The sequence below is a fragment of the Bemisia tabaci genome, chromosome 5 (genome assembly GCF_918797505.1).
Source record: "Bemisia tabaci chromosome 5, PGI_BMITA_v3".
NCBI lineage: Eukaryota > Metazoa > Arthropoda > Insecta > Hemiptera > Aleyrodidae > Bemisia > Bemisia tabaci.
The window spans coordinates 40,836,967-40,856,229 of NC_092797.1; the positions used below are offsets into that span (position 1 = coordinate 40,836,967).

A 19,263-nucleotide genomic window follows, 5' to 3' on the forward strand; every position below is an offset into this window, starting at 1 on the left:
TCAACGCGATCCAAATAATGATGGGATTTTGATGTTCGCAGGCGTCTGAGCAAAATCTGTTCCATGAAAACTACGAATGGCTGCTGTTACATGAAGGGTTCGAAACTTCTGAGGACATCAAAGATAACAATTCACTCGCGGTGGAAAATGAAATCATTGAGATGATGGGAGATTTCAATGTTTCATTCAACAGCCGGGTCACAATTCTTCATCTCGAGGAGTCTGAGCACTCGTTCTACGATCTCCATAAAGTCGGTAACGGAACGGACCTCATTGTCAGCCATATCGGAACGGGAGAAGTATGGGACCGATCATTCCTTGATCTACGGCCAGCGCGAGATTCCCTTCAAAAAATAACGATGCCAACAGCCCTAGTCGTCAGTGCATCCAATTGTATCGTTACTCACACCTTACGTAGCACTATCAATAATACACAAAAATAACCCGAATATTTCAACTTAAAAACACAGGAAAACGGGTTACTAAGGCTAAAGAATAACAAGCATAAAGCCTGGGACGTTATGGAATGTTTTCAGCCTCCTCATCGACCAGGAAACAAAAATATATAAAAAATCATAAAAATCAAAATCCTTGGACCTCCATTTGTGATAGCAAAAATATGACTTTGTGTGACGAAAATATAACTTTAAAATATAACTTTTTGCCATCACAAATGGAGGTCTATAAGGATGTTGTGCTTTATAATTTTTTATATATTTTTGTTTTCTGCTCGAGGAGGGGGTTGAAACCAACCCGGAACGTCACAAGGCTTGTGTTTGGTGTTCTAATGCCTTGGTTACTCGTTCTATGTGTTTTTTAGTCGTAGCAGTAGCGTTTGAGCCTCGCATACAGGGCGATCAAAAAGTCCCGCACTACCCTTAAAACCTGTAGGGGTTTGCTATCTTTTCTGGCTGGCCATCTTAAAATTTTGTGGATTCCCAAAAGTTGTTTCTTTTAAAATTAGAACACTCACAAACTTTCAAGTCTCTATCTCAATTTGTTGAAAGATTACAGGAATTATGCCTGGTGCTGTTGGAGCGGGACTTTTGGATCACCCTGTATAAGTACGGTAGATTAAAGGTTAAAAAACCGAGTTTTTTCAGGGTCTATTCATTTTTTAAAGCATAAAGTGTGCATGAAATGATTAAAATAATTCAATGTGGGTTCAAACATTTGAAACATTTGTGTTCAAACATTTTGTGGGTTCAAACGAAGGTACGATTTTTAACTATTTCGTACCTCTTACATAATAACGTCCACCTCCTGAAACAACATGTAGGGGCCGTACGTAAATACGTAACGCTGTGGGGAGGAAGGACGTCGAGGAAATCGTTACGCCCATTTCTTTTTATGCGTTAAAGGATAGAGCCCTACGTTACGACAGCATTACGAGGGGGGGGGGGGGGCGAGGAAAATCTAAAATTTAGCCTTACGTATTTTATAGGCGGTCTCGCAACATGAATAAAACAATTATGACATGACTAAGACTAAGAATTTTGAAAGATCAATATGAAAGTTTCTGAGAGAGTCTTTCGGATAGAGTCCAGCGTATTGAGAGCAACAAATTAGGGGGGCCTTTGCAAGACGGAGTTAAATATGAAGAATCTAGGACATACCTATTTCCTCTCCATTGTTTCAATACCTCCCACACTTTTATAAATAAGACTCAGACAATCGAGAAATTTTGTAAATTGTGCTGACAGAACGAGCGTTAAGGTTTTTCTCTCTATTTACAAAACGCCCGGAAATTTGACCGACGCAATATCTACCCACGCATGCACCAGGAATCATCCCTTACAGCGTCAGAGTCTGAGTTGTCTCTCCGGCTTGTATGCAGTGACGTGGCGTGAAGGATCGATTATCGATACCTCGCCATTTGAAGCGATGGTAAAGAATCGATTACTAAGGTGTTCGCTGCGAAAATCCTGATAATCGATCTTTTTTCATAGGTTCGAGTGGGGAATCAATCGATATATCGCAAAGCACGCCACGCCACTGCTTGTATCAATTCTCTGCGTGTCTCAATCTAATAGTGTATTTCTTGCTATCTCGTCATCTAAATCTTTACGGTAGGATCAAAAACATGAGCCAAATTTTGTGAATGAATGGACTCTTTAATTCGAGATGAAGACAGAAAGGGGTTTTTAACGTTTGCCAAATCTTTCATAAGTTGTTTCCTTCGTTTTGTTTCACGTTTCCCCACGTTGTTTCAAGTTTTGCCTCCGTGAATGTGGCACCGTTTAAAATGTGAAATTCAGCTGTCTCTAATGGGCGACATGACTAAAAAACTGCAATGATTACATTGTTAAAGAAAAATGAGTCAACCCTGTTTCGCAGCTTTGAGCCCATATGTGTTGCAATTATTCAATGACACTCGTCCAACGTAATTAATTTCTTGCTTTTCGAGTTAATTTAGTGAAGTTTAGTACGTAGAAGTGCTTGACTTCGTTTAATTTCATTTGGAGAAACTGCTTCCATGTCGGCAATATTTTGGAGTTTGGCATAGAGTTGTGAAACTAGGCTAACCCTTTGCATCATATAATGTCAGGAAAACATGCAGCTTCCTCACGTAGATTGTGAGGTTAAAAAAAAATTCAGACTTTCATGTTGTGCTCGTCATGATCTATGAGTCATTTTCCTTGAAAGAAGCAACTTCCTCTTAGTTGCAGGGATATTTCGCTACATACCCATGTGTTTTAGGCGTATTAAATACTTTTGAAGCAGAAAACCTAGAACTGTACGATTTTTCCCAATTATTAAGACCTGCAATAAATTTCAGACTTTTCTGACGCGCTTATTGTGATTTTTAAGCCATGTTGCAAGAAGCGACGCTGGTTTTAGCTCTTAGGTGAAATTTAAAATAAATTGATTATTGCTACATGGCTACTTCGGATTTCCGGTCATTTTACTCGCTTTTTTCATTCTTTTTTCCTAGTACAGGATAAAAACCTATTTTTTAGAATTCGTAAGAACTCTCCAACTAATCCGATACGATGAAAGGCATTGAACACGTTCCTGGAAGTGTGTGAGAGTTGTGTGGGTGGTATTACCGAGGAATAACGTGTGGCGTTGTTTGTGCGGATTCCTGCACGCGCGACGTCCCTTAGCTGACAAAAAGACGTATCTACACTAAGAGTATGAGCCCGGAGAGCATGGAGTTATATGGGCGACAGGGTTCATCTCGAAGTGTAGTTACGTCTTTAAGTCAGAAGGGCGACGAATAAACTGTAAGTCTTGTGTCGATCTCCCGGGATTATGCGTGAATTGAACATCGTCACGTGATTTCCCTCATGATCATTCCGCATCTCTCTTCGGTTTGTCCGTTTTGCACGGTTCCACGGCCGTGATTGGTTGGAAAACATGTGACGCATGTTGTAACCGGAGACGAGGAAACCGGACTTGCGTATTGTGTCGATTTTATTTCGAGTAGAAAGTAAGTACATTATTTCTTGCTATTTAGTTGTGTGGTGAGCAGTAACGTCAAATTAACGCCGTCGAAGATAAATGACTGGATATGTAATAAACTGAGCGATGTTTGAGATATTTTGGGTGGATATTGTCGATTACAAGGAAAATAGATTCGTCCAATAAAAGTTTCCGCTCAGCCGCTACAAGGTCCACTTCCTGAAAAGTACACGTTTAAAGTGTCACATTCTGACACGTGTTGTGATCAAGGATGAGGAAACTGGACTAGCGCGTTTTTCCGGGTAGAGAGAACATTATTTCGTGGGGTATAACAGATGACAAGGTAGGGTGACAACGGCATTCCTTAAGAAGATATGCATCAGGTGAATCCCAAATGAAATTGCTTATTGCATACAAGAGATACAAATGAATCAATAGATCTTACATTCGTATGACCGCCTAAAAAGAGCGAGCTACGAGCAATTGAGGGGCTTGGAAGACAAGGCGCATAAGCGCAGATTTCGAAACAATTGATTTTTTAACGATGTCAAGTAAAACTAGTCTAAATGCATGTGCTGTGAAAAATTTTCTCCCAAATTCCACTTTTTAAGCACCAAAAATTCAGTTTGAACTCTCTTTCCGCCATAAGGATCCATTCAATTTCGAAACTTCAAAACACGTATTTCTCGAAATAGCAAAAACTGCATTTATGCACCTTGTCTTCCAAGCCCCTCAATTCTATCAGGTTTGCTTTCACTCTCTCACACGTTCAGTATACGTGATCCGTACCAAGTGTACCATGAAGTGATAGATCTATGTATCTCCAGAATTTACATCCTCAAAATTCGATTACATTTTTAGTGCAGGTTCCCGGACCAATTCATCTTCACCGATGAACTTTACGATATTCATTTGGACATTTTACCCAGACTCCATTACTCGCTGCTCGTCAATTTGATCGATCAACTCAACGTCACGTGAGTGAAAGCACATAATGCACGTGTTACTTGGACTTCGTTTCGCAACTCGGAACTACAATATCTGGCTAAGTTCAGAAACAACATATGTACCATTAGTTTCCCTACGTGCGTAAGTGTTTTTACGGATGAGCCAAAAATTGTAGCTCTTAATTGCAAAATGAAGTCTGTGTATGACAATAATTTTACCCTCCTGTTACGTCCTGGTTTTGTGGAATACGGACAATTTGTGACCGACTGATTTCCTAAGCTCCTCTTGGAAGACCAGAAAATGCACGGAAAGCCTGTCAAAAAAGGCCTCTCTGTTCATTCTTTCGGGGGAACTCAGGGATCTTTCAGAAAATCCTTCAGTGAAAATTTCTACTTGAGTTTAAAGCTCGGTTTAGCAATGAGTGTTCCGAAGTTTGAATGTTGAAAAATGCTAATATTTTGAAGATCCTCGATTGAAAAACCAACATTATTTGATGATTTCTTTTAATATTTGAGTTACAGTATCATTAGTTGATGTTTTTACCTAATTTTTAAACTCTGAGGCCCTATCCCCACAGGAAATTTCACGGGATTTGTCTCAGGGAAAAATTTCACATGCGAAGTCAGGAAAAGTATTGAGTCAGTCAATACTAACCACAGTACCAAATAGAGTCCTCCTAAAGTCCTAAGAGTGACTCAGCGAGAATGAGAAGAAATTTTGTTGATTTTTTTAACGGGGAAAAAGCCCAGAAATTTCATTCCTGCAATTCGAACTTGAGACAAATCCCATAGAATGTCCTGTGGAGACGAAGCTTAAACATTTTCAAAATTCAACTCAAAGGGAAACGAACCAAAAGGAAATACCGGAAGTTTGTGCTCTACTTCTCACATTGACACAAAACTATCACAACCTTTAATTTTTACGGCGTTAATTTTGGTACAGGATCGATCTGCGGTTCGTCTACGACTACGGCTGGATGAACGAGTCGACGGGGCTGTTCGACGGGTACATGGGGCTCTTCCAAGACGGCCAGATCGAAATTGGCACCAGCGGAGTGATAATGAGGGAAGACCGATACCAAGTTATTGATTACACTGTTCAGATATACCCACTCGAGTAAGCACTCTTTATTAGATCATATGTTTCCAGATCCATAACCCGGTCACCCCCGCCCTCCCTGCTCCCGATGCCCCATCTGCTCGCCCCCCGTCCCCCTCCCTGCACCCCCGACCGCGCGGAGTTCGCTCGCCCCTCCCCCTCACCCCCCACCCCTCCGATCGCGGCCGATACATTGATACCTGCTGTGCTATTCAAACGAAAACATACATACACAATTTAGAGGAGCCGAAACGAAACAAAAGCATCTTACGGGAGCGCGGAAAGCGTTTCCCGCCCCGGCGGTGGCGTTTAAATTGACCGCGCGCCAGCGGAAATGCCGGGAAGCAAGAAAAGTCCGCTCTAATAGATGCCGGTTATTGCAGGGCTTTCAACCCGATCCCGGAAATTAGAGGTGGAATCCGCGCCCCGGTCGGAGCCGTTAAAACTGCATGATCGTGACCGCGCGTCGCAACGACTCCGCGTTGTTATTCTATTTTATCGTATCGTCCTTTTATCCACCGATACTTTTCTTGTTATTCCTTCTTCTTTTTTACCGAGTAATTCAAGGTTGCCACAGAATTTAAGAAATGAAATTCCCTGAAATTTCCCATCACGTTTTGGCAAAATTTCCCGACAATCGAAGATACACCAGACGGTTAAAAATACACAATTTGAAAAATTTTTAACGCAAAATCTGCCGTTTGAAACATCAAACCCATTCTAAAAAGTAAATATAGGTGACTTAATAATTATTCCCTGAAGTTTTCGTCATTTTACCTGACATTTCCAGGTTTTCCCTGACTTTTGTGCGGATTTTCGTGCAAACTTTGGTAAATTTTCTCCATAGTGCGAAGCAAATTCCTTAAAATTTCCGAAGAAATCCGAACAAACGTTCCGCCGTAAAAATTAAATTGCCCAGTTAATTTGGCAATAGCTGATGTGGCTTGGTCCCTTTCCGTTAAACGCGGTTCAAATTAAACAATCAAAGTGGACTCACTTGCACGTCAATAGATTGAAAAAGAGGAAAGAAAAAAAAGTAGAGAAAAAAAAAAGAAAAGAGAAAAACAAGATCAGTTTGCCGTTATTAGAGTGGATTGAAAGGAAAAATAATGCAGGATATCCCGATTTGTTATCACTGTAGGTATTTTACACCAGCACACAGACATTTGCCTGCAGAGTAAAAATAAATGCTTGCCACAACCTCAAAAGACAAGGGTGGGCTCTTCTCTCGATGAAGTGAAACCGCAAATACATTAACGAATTTGCGTCTCAAATTAGTCTATGGGACTCTATTATTGTGAACGACCGTTGACGTTCCAGGAAATGACCCTGTTTTGTTGCGAATTCATTTACTTTTCCTCGAAACGGTTCACGTGTCCCCTTTCCAAGTGATAGTTTAACCCACGGTCAACACACGCACACCCACGCAGTTTACTGCCGTGTTAAGGAATAACGCCGTATGAACAATCGAGAGTTGTCAAATTTCCTCTGATAAAATGTTAATTTTTAAGGAGAGTTATGAATATTTTCTCTTGAAATTTTCAGCAAATTCAGATCTAATAGTGAATGAAATTCTCTGAAAAATTGGAGGAAAAACGTTCTCAAATTTCCCGGAAAATTCATATTTTATCAAAGGAAATTTGGCACCGTCTGAAGGTTCATACGGCGTTTTTCCTTAACACGGCAGCATATACCATGAACTTGAGCATGAATTGTCCGTGATTGCTAATGAGTAGCCGAAACTGGAATTGATTCAATTAAATCATCCACAAGTGGCCCACACTAAGAGGGTGAAAATAAACTTCTGCGAATACTTAGCTGCGCTTTATTCTGTGGGCTATTGGTGAGTACTTATACATTAAAATGATCGCAAAACGGTAGAAGCTGGTTTCCAGTTCGTTGAGCCGGTCCCAATCGATTCAGCTATTGAGCCGTAAGGGAAGGGGCGGAACATTTCAATTAAAGAGTAACATTGCTTCATTGAAATTTGTAGAAATCTCCACAACACTTTTTACTTTTTTAGTTACTTAATATGGATTACATTTTGCAATTTGGAGCTAAAATTTCCGGCGAATCTATTAAAGCACCTAATCGCATGGGAAATCCAATGGCACACATGTTAATTCTAAATTGAGCCAAAAGTAGTAGTTCCTAATTGTAAAATGTAGTTCATATGTTGCTGCTCAGCTGTCGCAAAACTTGTAACCAAGTTTCATCGTTGAGGGGTATTTTACGAAGATGCCCGAATCGGGTCAAATTGAGCCGAAACCTCCTAAAAACAGGTGCCTCGCGGGTTGTTTGGGACCAGTAAATGCGAGCTTCAGATAAAGTTCTCCAAATAAAATAATCAAACATAAAATTGAAAGGAAAAAAAATCGAATGCCTGGGAACTTTTTTTGAAAACCACCCCTAGAAACCCCAAGCCGGGTAATAGTGTCCTCACCATCTCTTCTGGGGGAGTTAAAGTGCGAGTAAATACGAGCTTTAGATTACAGAGCCACACGAACATTTTAAGAAAAGAATCAGACATCAGATTAAAAAAGAGAAAAAGTAAAAGTATTCGAGCCTCGTTTCCCGATTTTTCTCCTGAATCTGAGCGACACCTCTTTGGCAGCTGGCAGCATATAGCGGAGCATTGCGAATTTATGAAAGCCATGGCGCCTTCAATTTTGCAGCTGCAACACGGACATCCATCAAGCTCGAATAGTTGTATCTCTGCGCCGCGCCGTCAACAACGCGCGTCCTCTCTCTAACGCCTAGTTTGCTCACGATTGAGTATCGCAAAATGATGTTTTTCATACGTGTTTTGCTTTCAGAAGTGTCACAATATTTCGGCAGCCATCCCTGGCCAGCGTTTCGAATATTTTCACGCTCCCTTTCGCAACGTCTGTTTGGTTGAGTATCCTGGGCTTCTGCTTGATGGCAGCTGTTTTCTTCTACCAGCAACTATTCGCGGGGCGTCGCTACGATTTCGAACACGGCTACCCGCATGCTGTTTCTCCCATCGGCGTCGGCTTCCTCATTTTGGGTATTATGTGTCAACAAGGTACCAACCATTCGAAAAACTTGAAAAGTCCGCATGAATTTTCAAATTTTAAGTAGTAGTCTTTTTTATTTTAACGAAACCAGGCTTAATTTTGCGGCTTAGAATTTTCTTCCACTGAATGATATTTGTTGCCGCCTTAAGGCCGTATTGTCGTTGGCTGACGTAGGGGCGTAACTGCACATTGAGCAAAGGCGGATCCAGCAATTTGGCAACACCATTTTGGCGGATTTCCTCCATATAAACCTATGTTAAATAATCGATTCTTGACGGAGCACTTTCCCCTCCGAGAATCGATACATTTCCATAGGTTTAAATGGAGAAAAATAATGTTGCCAATTTGGATCCGCCAATGACATTGAGATGAGCCCAGGAAAGGAGTGAGTTTTATGGACAATAGGGTTCATCTGAAATAGATGGTTCTTATAGACTAAGGGGGAAATGTTGGGCTAGCAAGGGTCCTTCGTGGGTTCCCGCTATTTAGTATATCGACTGTGCAAGTCGGCAATCACATAACTCGGTTTGCGACGTCGCAGACTTCCAATCATACTTAATTCTTTAAACGGAAAACGGGTGAGTTATTGGATAACCGCTCTCTTTTTGTGCCGTAGTATCCTAATTTATTTGGTGAGGAAAGCTTCGTAATCTTAAAGGATGCCTGACATTCTTTATATGTTGGAGCGCCTTCAATTTTATATGTAACTGTGCAGCACCTCTGTTGTGAAACAGTTGTTTGAGGCGCCGCCGCGCCGTAGCACGCTGCGGCGTAGCGGACGGTCGGCCGGCCAGCGCGGAACACGCGTTGGCGCCTTCAAACCTAAGGGGATACTTCAAGCATTGAGCAATACGTGAAGTATGCCTTTAGGTTTGTAGGCGCCAGTGCGTGTTACTCGCCGGCAGCTCGTCACTCCGCTCTGTATTAGGCTCTAATATTTAAACTCGCGGAGTCAGCGTTTTTCAACTCATGATCGTGAAATTATGCTCATTTTAATTGACGAAAAAAAAATATGTATTAAAGGAAAACATCATGTGTGTTTTGTAAATTTTAAGTTGGTTCCGTGTTAATTTAATGATTTCCAAAGCTTTTTAATTTTTTCTTTTGTATATTATGATTTTACTGTGCTGCAGCGTGGTGCACGGCACTACTCAACGGCAATTCTTCAAAACTGCCGTGATTTTTCCTCTCTGTACGGAGAAAATTCTGCAAAAACTTCAAGGAATGATATCAATTTGTTCACTTTAAAAGAAATAACATAGAGGCGGAGATTTTCAGACACCGCAAACGAGTTATGTGATTGTCGACTTACACCGTCGATATTTATTACTTACCTACCTCTTTCGTACATTGTATTCACCTTGACCCTCGGAATCCTCCATTTTCTCTTTATCCTCATGTCTATCGCTTTATCTATCTCTCTTTATTCAATAATCAGGCCACACGGGAAAAAATGGATTGCTGATTTAACAATTCAAATGTCAAAATATATGTTTCAAATGTACATATTCCAATAAAGGAAAGCTAATTTAACCAGCCCGTTGGTTTTTATGGTAAAATCTACATTGAAACATGTCGGAAACTTTTTTTAACTACAAAATTGTTGATCAGCATTATCACTTTTTTCCGTGCACTGCAGATTTCAATTTTAGAATCTACATCTCGATTTACTTACTCAAGTCTTAACGATTGATAATAATTTAAAAATATAAAAAAAATCGCTGCCGAATATAATTGGGAACGCATCGTTTTGCAAAAAAATGTCACTGTTTCCGCTCCAGATCCTCGATTTTTATAATCGAACGTCCGGTTCACACTGATTCATCGAGGCGTGATCCGATGTGTCGGGAATTGTTGGCGGGCGCGAAAACATGTGTTTGAGAAGGAGATGAAGGCAGAATATGAATAAATAATTGAAATCCAATGCCGAGCTCTGTTTTCAATTTAATTCGAGACTGACATCGAATCCGCCGTCGGTCGGCGAGGCGGGACAGCGGTCGTCCCGCGAAAGTGTTGTGTCGCACCGACCATCAGTTTATCTGGCTAATATCAATTAGGTGGTCCAACCTAGCGAGCCCTCAACTGTTGCGTTTTCCAGACAATCGTCATCGATACGATGTATTGCTAATGGAGTTAAACCACTGGGGCGGAGAAAGTGAAATAAAATTGATTGGTTTCATTGCCGTATAATGAATCCTAGCATATGAATTCATCATTCCTCGTAGCAATTTATACACTACACTGGAAAAAAAAACACATTGGATCTAGAATCCAGACTCTTGAAAACATTGACAAGAAAAAATACTCTTGATTCAATCAGATTTTTGCTTTAATCAAAACGGAATCCGCTTAAATTAAGAGGCTTGGTTCTTGATTTAAGCTAGATTCTGATTGAATCAAGAGTACTTTTTTTTTGTCGGTGTTTTCAAGAGTCTGGACTCTAGATCCAAAGTGTTCTTTTTTTCTAGTGTAACCTGTTTTATCAAATTACGAACGAACAAATTGGAAAGGTAAAAGTGGTAAATGAAAGAGGCCGACAAGCACTGTCTTGTTACTGAAATATCTTAAGTTTAAATTTTTTTGATTTGAGGATTTGGATTTCGAAGCAAGGGCCATCGGAGGAATTTTTTAAGGATTACATGGTATGGATTTTCTGTCATAAAATATGGCATGTAAGGCATATTCCGACCGTGAAACTACAAAAAATTTGTATTTGGGTTACGGTGTTTCAAAATCTCCATTCTTTTTACACTTTGTGATTGGAGAAAAAACTAACATTATAGCTCGAGATTTTCACAGAATGGTCTCCGCAGAGAAAAAAATCATCAATTTTTCAAAAAATGACGGTGAGCAGTTTTCCATGCAGAGAGTAAAATTTGACTGAAAGTCTAAAACGACGTTACGAACCGATTTACACTTTTTCTAAATTTCACCATTGATTTGTTGGTGCACATTTAAAAAATGCTGAAATAATTATTTCTTTGGGTTATTTATTTCAAATAACTTTGTGTTTACATTTTGAAGGTAAAAGCGAATAAAAGAGCTAAAACTTAAAAATTAATGAAGTGAAGAATGATTATTATATTTCCTAATATTAATCACTTTACTTAGACCCATCATACTCGTGAAAGAGCTCGAGAACAGTTCTTCAGGGAAATAAAACAAGACAGCAACACAGCAACGTTGCAAATTCGGGAAAATTGATTTTAAGTGACTTTACTTATGTATATCGACGGTGAAATCGCAAACGACGCTTGCCTCGTTCACGGTGATTAAGAATCTTATTCGCTACCATTTTACTTAGGTGCCCAAAAAAAGACGAATCGTCATCATATCTTGAAATCCGTGAAATACTCAATGAACAATATCTAGTATTTTTCAATTTTTGAAATAAATTAACACAGGGGTGGCTTCAACACTGCAAAGCGGAATACGCTTTTCTAAAGTTGGAATACACTGCCGTGCTTAGGAAGAACGCCGTATGAAAACTCCAGAGTTGCCACATTTCCCCCAATAAAACTTTTATTTTTAAGGAAAGTCGTGCATATTATTCCTCGAAATTTTCAGATTGAATCATGAACGAAATTGTTTAAAAATTGGGAGAAAACGATCCACAACTTTTCCACGAATTTGTATTTTATTGGAGGAAATTTGGCGACGCTTGAAGGTCCATACGGCGTTTTTCCTTAACGCGCTAGTATATACTACCGTGCTAAGGAAGAACGCCGTATGAACATTCAAGAGTTGCCAAATTTCCTTCGTTAAAATGTTTATTTCTGAGAAAAGTTATATTTATTTTTCTTTGAAATTTTCAGGAGCTTTGGGTGAAATTGCGGACAAAATTATCTGAAAAATTGGAAGAGGTTGGAGAATATTCATAGGTTTTCCAGGAAATTCGTATTTTATACATGAAAATGTGGCAACGCCTGAGGGTTCATACGGCGTTTTTCCTTAGCGCGCTAGTATATACTTTATTGACGATTCGATGAATCCGACAGGTGTATCGGAGACGCCAACCTCCCTCTCGAGCCGGTGCACGCTGTTGATGACACTCATCGCCTCGCTTTTATGCTACACCACTTACTCGGCCCACATTGTGGCGCTCCTCCAAAGCCCGAGTCACGTGATTCAAAACGCAGAGGACCTCCTCCAAAGCCCCCTTTCCATGGGGGTCGGCAACGCCACCAACTTCAACAGAATATACCTTCAGGTGAGAACCCGCACTGGAAAAAAAATCTCGGTGTATTTACTAAGAAAACGGTAAAATTACCAAGAATTCAGGGTTCTATTTGATCCCAGTTTTTTCTTGGTAAAATTAGCATTTTATGGAATTGGTAATTTTACCGAGAAATCTCCGTAAAATTATTGAACTTTCTCGGTAATTTTACTGGACCTTGGTAAAAACGCCAATATTTTTTATCGACTGTGGTAGAATTACCGCGATAAAATGGCAAAGTTACCGGGAATTGATTACCAGTAGAGGTGGTATTCTTACCTGAAAAAAAAACCGTAAAAATACCGGTTTTTAGGTAAGCTTACCGGTCTGTCTTGGTAAAATTACCAATAATTGGTAAAAGAGGTGAGATGGTAAAGGTACCAACGAACCGTGGTAAAAACGCCGAGAATTTTTTTTCAGTGCGTTCCCCCTATTGAAAACTGGACCGAGTTCATCGGAAAGGATCAAACCCACATTTTCGAAACAATTGAGTTAAGAATGTTTTTGAGTCCTTCTGGTCGTATATTTTCTCCAGCCAAAAACTCAAGGGTCGACAAAACAAATTAATTTGTGAAAAGAGGGATTGAAGTTTATCTTCTACATTGAGTTTTATGGAGAAATAAACTTCAAACCTCTTTTTCTCAATTTAACTAAATGTGGGTTAGTTCCATTCTCATGAACTCGGTCCGATTGGAAACACTTTGAGTGCCTTAGTTTGGCCCGTTCCGAAGACTGACAGGAAGCTAGAAAGGCACAGTTTGAGGATTGACTTCAGCAGCACTCCAGTTCAAAACGACTCTAATGTACTCTATGATTTCTTTCCCACCCTTTCTACCTCCAAATAAAACTAAAGATTACAAAAAGCACCAAAAATTAGTCGCAAGGAAGTCGTATTACGAGATGAAATGCTTTAATAAAAAAAGTACTCCCAGCATTGTGCGACAAGAAAATTTTCATGGTAACGATTAGAAGTTTACGTGGAGTAATAGGTATAAGACATCTCAAACGCAACAAGTATTTTTCGCGGCGCAAGAAAGAAATGATTCTTTTGTAATAGTAATCGGGAGTTTTTTTTTTTGGTACAGAGACCGGAAAACAATCAGTACCTCGATTTTCTTTTAAAAAAGCTCACCTGATATGTCCATGCACTGAATACTTCAAATATATATTTATTTGTAAATATATTTTGTAAAGACTAGTCTTTACCTTATATCATTTCCTTCATTCGCAAAACTGGGCTGAAAATAACGATACCACCTGGGATTGTTCAAAACCGAGTTAATTTAATCCCACAAAAACGCGGCTAAAGCATAAACTACAGGTCGTAAAATGACGTAGCGAGACCTAAGACGGGGAGAGCTTTCGGTGTGGCTCTGAGTTCCGACAACTAAAAACAGCCCAGGTATTTGCGATGGATTGCAAGACTTTCTGGGGCGAATTATTTTTGTTTTGTGTTCTAGTTTGAAAATAAAAATATTACATTGATTATTTTAAGTTGACAAAAAATGATGATATAATAGCTCGTATTCGATACATGAAACTGGTCAGATTGTATCGATATCGATTGGTTCAAAACATAATCATAGCCTCAAAAGTCAATTGAGCAATCTGACAGAACGGGTTTTCTGTGATAGACTTTTGATTCGTATGCAATTCGTATGAGTACTAATCGGCCAAGAGTAGTGAAATTGCTACGAAATTTCTCATTTTTAGTGTTTCTAACTTATATTCTAAAATTTTGGTTTGAGGGTATGTTCTATTGATTTGAACCAAACGATACTTCGAAATGCTGTCAAATTTGATCCATAACAACGAGGGTCCGTGCATAAAGGATAAAAATTAAACCGGATTGCTTATAATTACTTAAATCAAAGTTAAAAAATAGTTTTATCGTAGTCGAATCTTGAAAAAAATTGAAGGTAGACTTAGACCTATAATTTTGACGATTTCATTCACTATCAAAGTGCGTCGGCAATTTCAAAACTCACGGAGTTGTTCATAATGAAGTCATTCTGTCAATGAAACACAAAAATACAGTATCTCGTGATAAAATATACATTTTGATGCTGTAAAAAGGCTTGCAAAAGCGACAGTACTTAATTAAACACGCCCTCCTGTCGAAATCCATGGAAGAAATCTGCGAAAGCTCACTGTTTACCGCCTGCTTTGAAAGTGATTTTCCGAGAACACGTCCTTTTTGCAAAGCAGACCCTAATAATGAGTGATTTTCCAGGAATCAAATGAGACGTTCATCAAAGCGTTGTACGATATTAAAATAAAACCTCAAGGGGAAGACGCTTACAGGGCGCCTGCTGAAGGTATCGCCAAAGTTCGTACGGAACTCTACGCTTTCCAGGTAATGCATTTTGATGATGTAACTACCAAACGTCGCAAATCTCCTGTCAGATTTAACTTTTCTAAAAAGTTCTAAAAAAAAATAATAATAATAAAAAAAATCCTGATCATCGTTTTTGCTGAAGATTTTGTTTGGGTTTCTCCGTTCTTTCAACACTGCTATCTGATAATTTCGCGCAAATATAAGAGGCAGTAATTTCTTAGAAAAATATAATCAAAACAACAAAAACCAAGATTTTTGAACTTTGCAATTGAGATTCAACGGGACTTTTGGTAGTTTCTCCGTTGATTTATCTTTTGAAAATTGCTTAAACTACAATGGTGACTGCTCATCAGCGATTGGTGGAGATTCCTGTAAATTGACAAGACAGCTTTGATAGTTCCTTTTATTGTCGGTGAAGTTGCGCACCATAATGGGCCAAAAAACTGCAGCTTTTTTCAAAAATCAAAACGCAATAGTTTGAAAAAGTTCCGTATTGCCATCAGTTTGAAGCCAAGCAGATATTATTCAATTTAAAAAATTTAAAATAATGTAAAGTATAAAATAAAATAAAAAAAAAGATGCGCTTATCAGGGTCTCCTGGTTTCGGGGATTCCTGCAAATGACAAGAATGCTTTAACAGTTTCTTTCATCGTCCGTGAGGTTGCGCACGAGGGTGGGCCAGAAAACTGCAGCTATTTTCAAAACTCAAAACGCAATAGTACGGGAAAGTTGCGTATTGCCATCAGTTTGAAGCCAAGCGAAGAGTTTTTTTATTTAAGAAAAGCACAATGCGCCCTTCAGGTTGGTAAAACATCTTGCTAATAACCTCAATTTTTAAGCGTGCCAGTAGGGCTCGCTTTTTGAAATCACTCGGATGTACCATAGTACAGCACACCGATCAACCAATGCTATTCAACGGGCCGTCCAAATATTTTTTTCCTCGGACCCGTTTTCTTGTCTTTGAACCATTATACTGTCAAGCCCTGATGGTCTCTTACCAAAAAACCGAATGAACTGCTAATTGGGAACCCTTGAGAACATTTTCCTGTCAAAACCGTATTATTTCATTTGACAAAAACCTCATAGAAGCTTTCTTACGCTCGGAGGACTCAACTCTAGAACCTTCTTTCCCGCCAAAACTGTTTAGCCAATGAGCGTCTTGCACTGCAAGTGCAATCTGTGATGAGCCTCGTGACTCTTTATACCATGTACTAACCGTGGCCCCTGCAGAAATCCACTCAAACCACTGCAGTTATCTCCCGATATAGCTTTGGGTGTCAGGTTTCGAGCAAGGCAATAAAAGACGGCGAGGAGAGGGTCGCCTCGTCGAACCTATTATCTTCCACGCCCGATTAACCATTCACCGTGACGCCAGGATCCACCAAATTTTCACAAAAATTGTTTTCCGTCTATTTAGCGAGTTTTTCCTTACTTTCCGTTAAAGTACAAATAAAAAGAGACCTCATTTGTAAAAATCGGCCGAATAGGAGAGAAGTTACAGTTCGAAATCCAAAGAGATTAACTCAACGCGATTTCGATGCACGGCAGTTCGCCCAAATCACGGTCGTGCGAAATGCCGCATATCAGCTTAAAATCAAGATAATTGGACGGAATCTTTAAAATCAATTTACATTCAACGTTCATGAATCAATATTTTCTCCCAAATTTAGCAAAAAGTACCAATTGATGCAAATAACAAAGACGTGAAAATAGTAGGTATGTGTCCAACATTTTAGTTAATCGGCACGCTTTTCCAACATATTCATGTTGGATTTTTCTGCTTGTTTTTTTTTCAAAAACCCATCGGTAGGCTTCAAAGTGATGCCAATGCGCAACTGTACCACACTGAATAAAAATTATTGGCGTTTTTACCAAGGTCCGTTGGTACCTTTACCATCTCACTTTTTTTTTTTACCAATTATTGGTAATTTTATCAAGACAGACTGGTAAGCTTACTTAAAAACCGGTATTTTTACTGTTTTTTTTTCAGGTAAGCATACCACTTTTATCGGTAATCAATTCCCGGTAATTTTGCCTTTTTATCTCGGTAACTCTACCACAGTCGATAAAAAGTATTGGCGTTTTTACCAAGGTCCAGTAAAATTTACCGAGAAAGTTCAATAATTTTACCGAGATTTCTCGGTAATGGCTATGGTAATTTTACAAAGCAAAAGCTGGGATCAAATAGAATCCTAAATTCTTGGTAATTTTACCCTTTTCTTAGTAAATACACCGAGATTTTTTTTTCAGTGCACACGGTCGCGTTCTGATTTCCGAAAAAGCAGTTTTCGAGGCACCCTATCGTACACGCGAGGACGTTCAAAACAAAATCAGGGACGCAAAGCTTCCAATAAATCAATGGAGTTGGATTGGCGAGGCAGCTGATCCCTCCGGAGACGATCTATTACCAGCTGACGAGGATAATTTTTACAAACTCGGAGATTAGAACGGTTGTCAATCCCCATTCCTGACATGGCGGCCGTCGCGTCGCCGCGCGCGGAACTTAGCCGCGCTCCCGCTTTTATTTTCCAGCTCCTCTCCCGATTCCCTGTCAGAAAATTATTGGAGCATATTTGATATCGATTCGAGGAAATTTATGTAAAAATATGGAAAACGCTCCCGCCAACCTTGTCAAAACGCTTTCGTATTTATTTATTTTTCATTGCGCCCTTTTTTTCTGGCTTGTTGGGTTGCTTTCGCTCTTCTTCCGCCGAGCGAGATTTATAGCGGTGACGATGGTCTGATGCGGCGCGGCGTGCTCCCCGGTGCACGCGAAGATGCAGGTGTTTTGCACAGCGATAGAGCTCCACTTGTCATTTTGCGCCGCCCGCGCGCCACCTGGTCCGTCGCTGATCCCCATGTGCCCCCCCCCCCCCCGACCCCCCCCCCTCTCCAACTAAAAAACCCCTTGCACTGCCCGACCGTTTTGGCGTGGGCAAAAATTAGCGCATCGTTAAACTGAGCGAAAAAATGTGGTGGAGTCGGTCGAAATGCGTCTCGGGGTAAAAAATAAAATTAATATGAATAAAAGTGAGATAACTCTCTATCAAAGCTGAGAAAAGTTTTTTTTTTATTTTATTTTATTGGAGTGATCGGCAATCCGCTTGATAAGTGTTCGGCACTCTGTATCCTTTGGCGCAGATAATGCCCAAAAGTTGAGCCTCCTAGAACATTTTAAAGTTAGAAGACGATAACATCGGGAATGTAGGAGGCTCGCTCAGAACCGATCCATTTCAAATATTTTTTGACTTATGCCTTGAAGTTTTGACCCGATGTGTTTTACGGTATTCAGAGACGTTTAGTTTTGTAAACTGAGAATTCATGCATTTAATACAGAGTTAATTTTTATGCTGCACCTAACGGTTTAAGGTCCACCATTAGACAGTTTTTTTCCGATACCATCACGAACAATAAATTATGCAATGGGTAACTAAACCTTGTTTATTTTATTGAATATTCTGAAAGTACAATGTGAGTAGGTAACGAGGTGATTTTTCCGCATTTTCATGAAGCCGAAATCGCGGAGAAACCCGCTTTTGAAAAATCTAAAAACTGCAAGACATTTCAAACGCACCCGAATGGCGGGAAACTGACGGTGTTGACGCATTGCGGTAGTCATATCGCAATCTTCTCTCATTTTCCTCTGATGTTTGTTAAAATAAAACGTGTTTCAATGTGGAATTGTTGCTCGTTTATTACAGCTAACATATGAATGAGATTCAAGTCTTGAATTCAAAAGATATAATTTCGACTTTAGTATTGTTTTCATATACGAAGAGTAGATAGACATTTGACGGAAGTCGTGGAAACCCGTGCCCGCTTCTGATTGGTGCCGGATGACATCATTCGGCGCGGCGCGAAACCGGGGCGTTTTAAATTTGCGTATAAGTTGAGCGATTTGAACTGCGCATTTCTCGGTTATTGAGTTACTTGTTCGCGTTTTTAATGTGTGCATCGTGTTCTACGCGTCATTTTCCTTCAGAAAACTATATTCGCAAGTCAAAATTCGTTCATGGTTTAGTGACCCATTAGCTGAAGTAAGGAGCTCACTTAACCTAGGTAGATGGCACAAAATGGGAAAACCAGACTAATGATTTTAACCTTCAGATGCCAAAGCCGGGTAATATTGACCCGAGGCTTGCTAAAAACAAGTGCCCCCCGTGAGTTTTGGGGCTAGTACATTCGAGATTTAGATGTACCGGTCTAAAAATACATCGTAA

General features: G+C 39.8%; 2 protein-coding genes across 3 annotated transcripts in view; one reads left to right on the plus strand and one right to left on the minus strand.

The window, feature by feature from the left end:
* Positions 1-19,263, minus strand: part of LOC109040683 (uncharacterized) — a 272,839-nt gene that overhangs the window by 79,379 nt on the left and 174,197 nt on the right. The window lies entirely within an intron of this gene.
* LOC109040697 (ionotropic receptor 75a-like) overlaps positions 1-19,263 on the plus strand; it is a 39,295-nt gene that overhangs the window by 6,502 nt on the left and 13,530 nt on the right. The window contains exons 3-8 of the mRNA XM_072300726.1: positions 42-377; positions 4,267-4,382; positions 5,296-5,469; positions 8,268-8,497; positions 12,488-12,699; positions 14,939-15,061. Of these exons, the coding sequence (XP_072156827.1) occupies positions 42-377; positions 4,267-4,382; positions 5,296-5,469; positions 8,268-8,497; positions 12,488-12,699; positions 14,939-15,061 (1,191 nt within the window). The remainder of the gene's footprint in view (positions 1-41; positions 378-4,266; positions 4,383-5,295; positions 5,470-8,267; positions 8,498-12,487; positions 12,700-14,938; positions 15,062-19,263) is intronic.